At 39.5% G+C, this 11124-nt stretch overlaps 1 protein-coding gene across 1 annotated transcript in view; it reads right to left on the bottom strand.

Moving 5' to 3' along the window:
• TTN (titin) overlaps window positions 1-11124 on the bottom strand; it is a 285913-nt gene that overhangs the window by 161292 nt on the left and 113497 nt on the right. The window contains exons 93-100 of the mRNA XM_077272621.1: window positions 10797-11084; window positions 6228-6518; window positions 5849-6136; window positions 5187-5282; window positions 4753-5035; window positions 4480-4660; window positions 632-721; window positions 276-543 (exon numbers count right to left, since the gene is read on the bottom strand). Of these exons, the coding sequence (XP_077128736.1) occupies window positions 276-543; window positions 632-721; window positions 4480-4660; window positions 4753-5035; window positions 5187-5282; window positions 5849-6136; window positions 6228-6518; window positions 10797-11084 (1785 nt within the window). The remainder of the gene's footprint in view (window positions 1-275; window positions 544-631; window positions 722-4479; window positions 4661-4752; window positions 5036-5186; window positions 5283-5848; window positions 6137-6227; window positions 6519-10796; window positions 11085-11124) is intronic.

The following is an 11124-nucleotide window of genomic DNA, read 5'->3' as shown; positions in this document are numbered from 1 at the left end:
CAACTCAAATGCAGTCAATTACATCTCTATAGCAATAGACTCTAAAGAAACCTTCAATCCTTTGACTTTGCTAAGAAAAACTCTAGAGTTATAACTACTGAAGGCAAAGAGGTGGAAGTCACATATGGGCACCTATTAAGCACCATCACATAAAAACACCAATATTATAAGTAGCACGTGATAGATCAGGTGTCCCAGTTGCAGAATTTGCACTGGGGCACATAAGTTTCAAGATACGCTTCAAGGTTATAGATTTAGATATTACACATATTTACCAATGACTGTTAATTTGCCACTAGCAAGATGTGGTCCACACACAATACGGTAATTTCCTTGGTCTTCTGGCTGACAATTTTTAACTCTCAAAATATAGCGATCTTCCTGGACGCTGATGTCATACTTTTCATTGGATTCTAGTTTGACAGTTCCTCTGTACCAAGAGAGCTTGATTTCAGGATAATTAATCTTGATTTCACATTCAAAGACTGCTTCCTTCTTTGCCTGTACAGTCTGATCTTCAATGTCTTTAATTATATCGATAGGCTATAGAAAAAAACAAATATGTAGATTAACTCCACCTAATTCCTACTTGAAATTAAGCATCACTAAATATGGAGGATGTTACGCTTACTTCAGCTTGGCTCATTCTTTGCTGAATGAAAGCAACAAGTTCATCAAATTCTTGCTCTTCTGTTTGAGATCGTTCTTCAAATTCAAGTTCCTAGTAGAAAAGAATAAAATAAATAGTTTATGAGCCCATTTACCTCCCAAGGCTGTTTGCACCTTAATGACAAGGCCAAATTTTACAATTCTGACCACTGTCACTTTATGAGGTACTAACTCTGGCATGCTTCAATGGATCCCATTGATTCTGAAATTATTTTTTGTGACATACTGTACTTTATGATAGTGGTAGAATTTCCTTGATATGACTTGCATTTATTTGTGAAAAAAATGAAAATTTGGCAAAAATTTAGCAATTTTCAAACTTTACATTTTTATGCCATTAAATCAGATAGTTATATCAAACAAAATAGTTAATACATTTTTGAAACTTTAAGTTTTTTTGTTATTAAGCTATAAGGGTTAAAAGTTAACCAGAAATTTCTAATTTTTCCAACAAAATTTACAAAACCATTTTTTTACGGACCAAATCACATTTAAAGTGACTTTGAGGGGCCTATATGACAGAAAATACCCCAAAGTGATACCAACCTAAAAAATGCACCCCCTCAAGGTACCCAAACCCATAATAAAAAAGTTTATTAACCCTTCAGGTGCTACACAGGAATTTTTGGAATGTGGAAGGAGAAAATTAACATTTAACTTTTTGTCACAAAAATTTTACTTTAGACCCAAGTTTCTTTTATTTTTGCAGGGGTAACAGGAAATAATGGACCCAAGAATGTGTTGTACAATTTCTTCTGAGCATGCTGATACCCCACATGTGGGGGAAAACCACTGTTTGGGCACACGGTAGGGCTCTGATGGGAAGGAGCGCCATTTGACTTTTTGAATGCAAAATTTGCTGGAATAATTAGCGGATGCCATGTTGTGCTTGGAGAGCCCCTGATATGCCTAAATTGGGGAAACCATTCACAAGTGACACCATTTTGGAAACTAGTCTCCTCAGGGAAGTTATCTAGATGTGTGGTGAGCACCTTGAATTCCCAGGTGCTTCACAGAAGTTTATAACATTGAGCCGTGAAAATAAAAAAAACACATTTTACCCACAAAAATGTTTTTTTAGCCCCAAATGTAACATTTTTACAAATGTAACAGGGGAAATTGCACCATACAATTTGTTGTGCAATTTATCTTGAGTACACCAATATCCCATATGTGAAACCATTTTGGAAGCTAGACCTCTCAAGGAATGTAACTAAATGTGTTTTGAGCACCTTTAACCCCCAGCTGCTTCACAGAAGTTTATGACATAAGTCTGTGAATATATACTTTTTTTACAGAAAAATGTTATTATATTCCCATTTTTTTATTTTTGAAAGGATAGCAGGAGAAAGTGATCCCAAAATGTGTTGTGTGATTTCTCCTGAGTACACCGATACCCCATATGTGGTCAAAAACTAGTCTTGAGGCACAAAGCAAGGCTCAAAGTGGAAGAAGAGCCATATTGGAATTCAGATTTTACTGGACTGGTTTGAGGGTGCTATGTCATATTGGTAGAGCCCATGAGATGCCAGAAAAGCAAAGCCACCATTAGAGATACCATTTTACAAACTACACTTTCCAATGAATTCACCTAGGGGTGAAGTTATGATATTAACACCACAGGTGGGTCACATGATTTTCTGCCATTGGGCAATGAAGAAAAAAATTTTGATTTTTATCACCAAAATTTTGGTTTAGCCCCTGATTTTAGATTTTCAGACTGGGAAATTGGTAAAATGACCCCAAAATGTGTCCCACAATTTCTGCTAAATGTAGAAATACCCCATAGGTAGCTGTACAGTACTGCTTAGCCATATGGCGACACTCAGGAGGGACGGAGCCTCCCGAATCTCACAGTATGGTATGCAGTACTGTTATACAGGAGGCATTCTGGAGCGCAGAATTCTCTATAATAGTTTTCAGACTCCATATACAGAGCCCCTAAGTGCTAGAAGAGCAGAATACCCCTTAAAGACCAAATTTTGGAAATTATACCTCTTTGGGAATTTATCTACAGGCGTCGTGATGATTTTGACTTCATGGGTGTTTTCCAGAAACAACAGTAGCAGTGGATGTTGCTAAATGAAAATTGCAAACTAGCATTGTAGTGACCAGCACTTTGTAGTGCCCACACATTGTGTCCAGCTCATGCACCCATAAATTAGGGGGGCTCTCATCACTATAGAAATGCCAAACGTGTGGACACTAACTGCAGTTTAGGCACAATAGGGCTCAGTAGGGAGGGGGATTTGGAGCACAGAATTTCCTGAATTTCTTTTGGCGGATGCGGGCCATTTTGCTCTTCCAGAGCCTTTGTGCTACCAGTAACATGGAAGACCCTAAATTTCCATTAACAGATGACAGACCTCAGTGGAGACTTGCTTTTTTTGTGGATTGAGTTGAAGCTTTTATTGGGAACATTTTACATAACATTTGGGATCACATTTATCTTGTGCTTTACGCTGAGCACTTACATCGGGGTTTCCCTTTAAATCTACAAGTGACGTCATTCAGGTGAAACACCTGAGGGATCCATACACTTTAATGAGGCAGCATAGTTACTATGGACTCTGTCATGCTTCTGTTCAATGGTGTCCTTTTTTTCAGAGGTGCACAAAACTGTCCGAGAGCACTTTTATGCACTCATAATAAAAAGACGGATCACAGGTCAGATTGGATCCACAGTGCCTCCATCTGCTTCATTATAGGGAATTTTTTTTTCTGGGAGTTCCACTTGAATCACATATTTCAAAGATTTACACCAAAATTCCAATATAAGCACTCATAATAGAGCACATGATAAATGTGACCTGAGCCTTACTGTGATCTCTGGGAGGCAGAAGAACAAATCAACAGCAGGTGAAGAACTGGTTTTATTTTATTTTTTTTACACTGTTCACCATGCAGTATAAGTGACTAGACAACTTTATTCTTCGGGTCGGTGCATTTACAGCGATACCAGATTTATATCGGTTTTAATGTTTGGCTGCTGTCACACACTAAAGGACGCTTTATTTTTCCAACAAGTAGTTTTTGCATCACCATATTTTGTGATTTTGAGAGTTATAATTTGTCCATATTTCTGCTAACAAAGTCATGTTAGGGCTTTTTTTTTCAGGACAAGTTGATGTTTTTATTGATACAATTTTCGGGCTCATGACATTTTGTGATCACTTTCTTTTCCATATTTGGGAGGCAGAATAAACAAGAACCTATAACTCAGGAATTGTTTTTGTTTTTTACTTTCCGTATGGTAAAATTGAGAAGGCAGAGTGATAAGTCACCATGGCAACGATCTGGCCCCCACGTAATGTTGTGGGGTTGCCAATCCAAAGGCTGAGGGGCTTTGTTCCCTCTGCCTGCTTGCTTAATTCTGCGATAGCAGCAATCACAGCATTTAGGGGGTTATAATGCAGGGAGTTGTGTAGGCACCGCTCCTGGGATTGAGAGCCGAGTGTCAGCAGCCAGAATGAGCTGACACCTGGAGATGATCACGCACGCGCAGCCTCTGTGCAAGGGTGATCACCATGATGTATCCAAGATCAGTATGTATCAGGCAACCTGGATGTATGGATACATCTAAGGTCATAAAGGGGTTAATATTTACATTAATGTTTGATCTGGCAAAGGGCAGACAATGAATAAACAGTTTCCTGCATTTGTTCTCTTGATCCACATAGAAAAACACAAATTACCCACATTAGTACCTAATATGGTTAAAAATTCTAATTTTCCCTATGCAATCACATTATTATACAGACATTGTTCAGTATTATTATACCTAGAAACAATAAATATCCCTGAACATACCATTCTGTGGCTCTCCTCCTCTCTGCTTGCTTTGAGGAGCTCAAAGGCTTGAAGTAGACCACGGAAATCTGTTATGCCATACATACGGGCATATTTTTCATACTCCTTTGGATCTACGTTTTTAAGGAGCTCCATGATATCAATAACTTTCTCTTCTTCCTCCTTCTTCTTAGTTGGAGTTCTAAGGTAAATATGTTTAATAGGTAAAATGAATGAACACTGTAAAGACTTTCTTACAAGTCTACATGACCTGCCCCTTGGAAACATACTTACTTTTTAAGTTTAGCTCTGAGGTCACCCTCCAATGCCTCTTGTTTCTTCTCATCAACTGTCAGGTTAGTGTTGCACTCAATTTCACCATGCTTATTAAAGGCCACACATCTGTACTGCCCAGAATCAGTTTTGGTGACTTCTTTAATCTCTAGTTTAGCTTCGTCTCCTTTCTGTTGAACTACAATGCGACCACCATGGTTAAGCTGTCTCCATTTGCCCTTCATCCACTTCACATTAGGAATTGGATCTCCACCAACTTTAGCAATGAATGTTGCTGTACCCTCTGCAAGAATAAAGATAGGATAGATAAATGGGTAACATCTCTGCCAATTATAACAATCAATGTTGCTGTACGGTCTGAAAGAATGAAGATAGGTTACATAAATGGGCAAAACGTGTAAAGGAAAAAAAGAATTAAAAAACTATCCACTTACTTTCTGCAACTTTTACACTTGCTGGCTCAGAAACAAAGAAAAGTTTTCCATCAATCGGTGCCTTCTTAGCTGGTGCAGGGGCGGCTGCTGCTTTATCTTAAAAAAAATATATATATATATTATTTAGATTTTTAACAATTCTAATGAAAATGAATAATTAAAAGCAAATTTATAATCTATGTATAAAAGAGCACAGCAGCACTCTGTGAATGCCAAGACATATAGTGTCAATAGAAATAACTTCCAACCGCATTGTCCCTCAGCAAGATGTACTTGCAAAAAAGCAAAGGTTCTTAGCGCATAAATTGGCCAATTCATGTATGCCCATCAACCACAGCAAGGTAACACTTCTCTGATGGGTCCTATCATAACCCTTCCCTATCCTACTGAACATGCCACTTTCGGGCTAAAAAGCCTCCAATAATGGACAAACACGTCTCTCGTGGGCTGCAACTTACAATTTGAATGGGCAAGTAGAATTGGTAAAGAAGACCTGCAGGTCAATGGGAGGACTGCAGTGTTAAAGCAGAGGGAGCCACACCCTCCAAAATAGCTATACAAAAAAACTTGACCAGCACCTCCCAAGTGTGAACAGGTGCAAGCTGTAATGAGTACAAAATATCTCATTCATAATATGAATATGAATATATTATTTTCACTACCTGTTATTGTAACTTTACACTTAGTGGATTCACTTCCTGCAGCATTGGTTGCTTTACAAACATAGTCGCCTGCATCTGCCTTAGCAGCCGTTTTAAGTTCTAGTGTTGCAGTTCCCTGAATGAAGGTGACGCTGCAGGTATTAGAAGATTTGATTTCGCGCCCAGATTTGAGCCACTGAATCCTGATTGGTTGTGATCCGTCCACATGACAACTGAGCTGTAAGCCTTCTCCTTCAGTGACACTCACAGATGACAGCGGCTCATCGAATACTGGAGGCTTTTTGGGTTCTTAGTGAAAAAAGAGTCAAAATTAGTTTTTCATTCATTCCAAGCCAGTAGCAATGTTTCTCACGTAATAGTAGAGATACCACAACGTTACCTTTAATAAGCACTGAAGAGGTGCAGATGGCACTTCCTGCATCATTCGATACCTTACAGGTATACAAGCCGGCATCTGCCTGACTGGATTTTTTAACATTCAGAAGAACCACATTGTTCTTAAATGAGATTTCATTATTTGAAGACTGCTCAACTTCTTGGTTATTCTTCAACCAGGACACAATTAATGGTTGGGAACCAGCAACGCGACCTTCTAGCTTGAATGTGTTACCTTCAGTCTCCTCAACAGTTTCGGAAAGTTTCTTGGTAAAAGTTGGGGGTGTTTTTCGCTCTTTGAAGAAAAGTGGATCATTTTAAATTTGGGTATTATTTGTAGCAGTAGGAAGCAATCTTTACCCTTAAACCCAAACAAGTCATGTATTCTTTTGCTAATGCACGTTTTATGTTAGATACAGTGCCTACAAGTAGTATTCAACCCCCTGCAGATTTAGCAGGTTTAATAAGATGCAAATAAGTTAGAGCCTTCAAACTTCAAACAAGAGCAGGATTTATTAACAGATGCATAAATCTTACAAACCAAAAAGTTTTGTTGCTCAGTTAAATTTTTATAAATTTTAAACATAAAAGTGTGGGTCAATTATTATTCAACCCCTAGGTTTAATATTTTGTGGAATAACCTTTGTTTGCAATTACAGCTAATAATCGTCTTTTATAAGACCTGATCAGGCCGGCACAGGTCTCTGGAGTTATCTTGGCCCACTCCTCCATGCAGATCTTCTCCAAGTTATCTAGGTTCTTTGGGTGTCTCATGTGGACTTTAATCTTGAGCTCCTTCCACAAGTTTTCAATTGGGTTAAGGTCAGGAGATTGACTAGGCCACTGCAACACCTTGATTTTTTGCCTCTTGAACCAGGCCTTGGTTTTCTTGGCTGTGTGCTTTGGGTCGTTGTCTTGTTGGAAGATGAAATGACGACCCATCTTAAGATCCTTGATGGAGGAGCGGAGGTTCTTGGCCAAAATCTCCAGGTAGGCCGTGCTATCCATCTTCCCATGGATGCGGACCAGATGGCCAGGCCCCTTGGCTGAGAAACAGCCCCACAGCATGATGCTGCCACCATCATGCTTGACTGTAGGGATGGTATTCTTGGGGTCGTATGCAGTGCCATCCAGTCTCCAAACGTCACGTGTGTGGTTGGCACCAAAGATCTAGATCTTGGTCTCATCAGACCAGAGAACCTTGAACCAGTCAGTCTCAGAGTCCTCCAAGTGATCATGAGCAAACTGTAGACGAGCCTTGACATGACGCTTTGAAAGTAAAGGTACCTTACGGGCTCGTCTGGAACGGAGACCATTGCGGTGGAGTACGTTACTTATGGTATTGACTGAAACCAATGTCCCCACTGCCATGAGATCTTCCCGGAGCTCCTTCCTTGTTGTCCTTGGGTTAGCCTTGACTCTTCGGACAAGCCTGGCCTCAGCACGGGAGGAAACTTTCAAAGGCTGTCCAGGCCGTGGAAGGCTAACAGTAGTTCCATAAGCCTTCCACTTCCGGATGATGCTCCCAACAGTGGAGACAGGTAGGCCCAACTCCTTGGAAAGGGTTTTGTACCCCTTGCCAGCCTTGTGACCCTCCACGATCTTGTCTCTGATGGCCTTGGAATGCTCCTTTGTCTTTCCCATGCTGACCATGTATGAGTGCTGTTCACAAGTTTGGGGAGGGTCTTAAATAGTCAGAAAAGGCTGGAAAAAGAGATAATTAATCCAAACATGTGAAGCTCATTGTTCTTTGTGCCTGAACTACTTCTTAATACTTTAGGGGAACCAAACAGAATTCTGGTGGGTTGAGGGGTTGAATAATAAATGACCCTCTGAAAATACTTTTCACAATTTAAAAAAAAAATAAACAAAGAAATAACATTATTTTTTGCTGCAGTGCATTTCACACTTCCAGGCTGATCTACAGTCCAAATGTCACAATGCCAAGTTAATTCCAAATGTGAAAACCTGCTAAATCTGCAGGGGGTTGAATACTACTTGTAGGCACTGTATTGTTATTAATGACTAAACATTTCTACTAATATCAGTCACTAGTTTGCATCATCATTCAAGCTGCAAACAGTACTTTCAATAATCAATAATACTATATTAAAAAAAATAATCTGTCAAAATGAAAATCCACTACCCAATATCATCTTAATCCATGTGCAAATGAGGCTGGATCAAAGCACTTTCTGAGCCTCTGCGTCCGTTGCTCATATTCTAGCTTCACCTTCTTCTGCTTACATGGCAACTCACTGGCTGTGCAGTCAGGCCAGTGAGATATCAGTCAAGCAGAAGAAGGTGAAGCAAGGCAGGATACAGAGCACCGGAGACAGAGGCTTAGAAAATTATTCAAGTCACACCCAAAGCACTTCAATTTTGTTCGCATATGGATCAAAATGTGGATGTTTCAGTTAAGGAATAGCAGATTTTATAAATAAAAATATATGTTGGGTAACATTTCAAGGAGCTACAAGATCATATAAGCGGTTTGGGGCAGTTGATTGTCATGAAAGATTCCCTTCAAACATCTATTGTACCAAATAGAGTCACTGTGCAGTGTTCTGATAAAAGCAGAAATAATAATAAAATATTAATAAAAAATAGCTTGCAAATAAACTCAACCCCTTCACAACACACGATGTAAACTTATGTCATATGGCGTGTCCCTGCCTTTGATGCGGGCTCACATGCCGAGCCTGCATCTTTTCATGGCAGATGATGGTTGAATTATTCAGCCATCATCTGCCTCTAAAAGATGCGGGTGGAGCAGAGCCTTGCTTCTGGCTATTAACCTGTTAAATGTCCCTGTCAATCGATGACAGTGGCATTTAACATGCCCCGGCAGGGGGGCTCATCATTCCACGCTCCCATCGGCACTCCTGTGATGTAATCACAGGGTGCTGATGTGTTGCCATGACAGACGGAGGTCTTCTGAAGATCCCGCTGCCTGTCATTACGACTCTCCTGTGAAAGCCAGCATTTAGCTGCCGTGCTGATGCACTGCTGTGTATAACACAAGCGATCGAATGGTCACAGCTTCAAGTCATTCAATGGAACTAACAAATACAGTATAAAGTGAAAAAAATATATTTAAAAATATGAAAAAAAAATAAAAAAAATAAAAGTTCATATCAACCACCCTTTTGCCACATTAAAAATAAAAAAAAAATAAAAAATACAAATATTTCTTATTGATCAGTTCCTAAAAGTCTGATCTATCAAAATATTAAATAAATTTGTCTGATCGATAAATAGCGTAACGAGAAAAGAAATAGAATAATGATTTTTGTTCTCCGCAACATTACAATAAAATTCTATAAGAGACGATCAAATCATTCGTAAAAATGCATATTTAGGGCACAAAAAAGCCCTCACACAGCCCCATATTATGAAAAAAGAAAATGTTGTGGGTCTTGGAAAATAGCTACATAAGGCTAGGGTCACATTGCGTTAGGGCAATCCGTTAAGCGCATAGCGCTAGCGGATTGCACTAACGCAATGCTTCTCTAGGGTCCGCGTTCAGCGTCCCCGCTAGCGCAGATCCCCGATCTGCACTAGCGAGGAACAGACCTCGGGTGAGCCGCGGACGCTGCAAGCAGCGTCTGAGGTCCGTCACTCAAATGACGGCACATCACTAGCGCACGCCCAATGTGGGCGGGCGCTAGCGACGCGTTCACCATTACAGGCTATGGCGGCATTAACGGACTACGTTAACACCGCGTTATGCCGCGGTGTAATGTAGTCCGTTAAACACGGTCACATAACGCAATGTGACCCTAGCCTAAGGAACCTTTTTTTCACATTTTCAATTTTTTTCACCATTTAAATTTAAAAAAAATACATATTTGGTATCTGTATACTCATATTGACTTGGAGAATCATATCAGCAGGTCAGTTTTACCATATAGTGAACAAGGTAAATAAGGAAAACTCAAAAAAACTATTATGGAATTGCACTTTTTTTTAAATTTCATCACACTTGGATTTTTTTTCCAGTTTTCCAGTACACTATGTGGTAGAATGAATAGTGTTATTTAAAAATACAACTTGTCGGCAAAAATCAAGTCCTCATACGGCTATGTCAACCAAAAAATAAAAAAGGTTTGAATCTTGGAAGAAGGAGAGGAATAATCGAAAGCGAAAAAGATGGAAAATAGCCCTGTCATGAAGAGGTTAAAGAGGTTTTCTGAAATGTTAAAACATTTAGAACACAAAATTAAGTAATACTAGCCATTTCAGTTACAAGCACAGGTTTGATGGTCCAGACCGCATCTGCAGTACTGAAGTACTGCTATCAGAATAAGACAGCTGCTGCCAAATAGTGGATTTAGCGGTGTCATTTTTAGGTATGATACTTGACCACTGAGGCCGGTGATTGACTGCAACAGTCACATGACTATTGCATGAGCCGTCATCACTGACAGAATGGCAAAGACCACCAAAAGGTGATTTAACTTTTGCTTTTTTTTGTTTAGAATAAACTCTATTGATCAGCAAAATTAGTAAAATCCCACCCCAAGAAACCTTGATTTTGGATAACTGGATTATTGTCTCTAGACGTACATACCCTGTACATTAAGTTTCACTGTGCAAGAATCCTTGCCCATATCATTGCTGGCAGAGCAAGTGTACTGTCCAGAATCGGCTTTATCAGTTTTTGCAATTGTAAGTTTGGTAGTATTCTCCATTTGGGTAACCTTATAGTTACCACCAGTTTTAATTTCTTGGTTTCCTTTTGACCAGGCAAGTTTGATCGGCTGACTTCCCATCACATGACATTCAAATTCAGCAGGATCTCCCACGGGAACATCCACCGGTGAAGGCTTAACATCAAATAATGGTGGATTTCTACCCTCTAGAAAAGTATGAAATGTATAACAATTAGCAACACTGAA

Source organism: Ranitomeya variabilis, chromosome 7 (genome assembly GCF_051348905.1).
Source record: "Ranitomeya variabilis isolate aRanVar5 chromosome 7, aRanVar5.hap1, whole genome shotgun sequence".
Classification (NCBI taxonomy): domain Eukaryota; kingdom Metazoa; phylum Chordata; class Amphibia; order Anura; family Dendrobatidae; genus Ranitomeya; species Ranitomeya variabilis.
The sequence above is the reverse complement of the archived record's forward strand: the minus strand, read 5'-3'. Positions and strand labels throughout refer to the sequence as shown.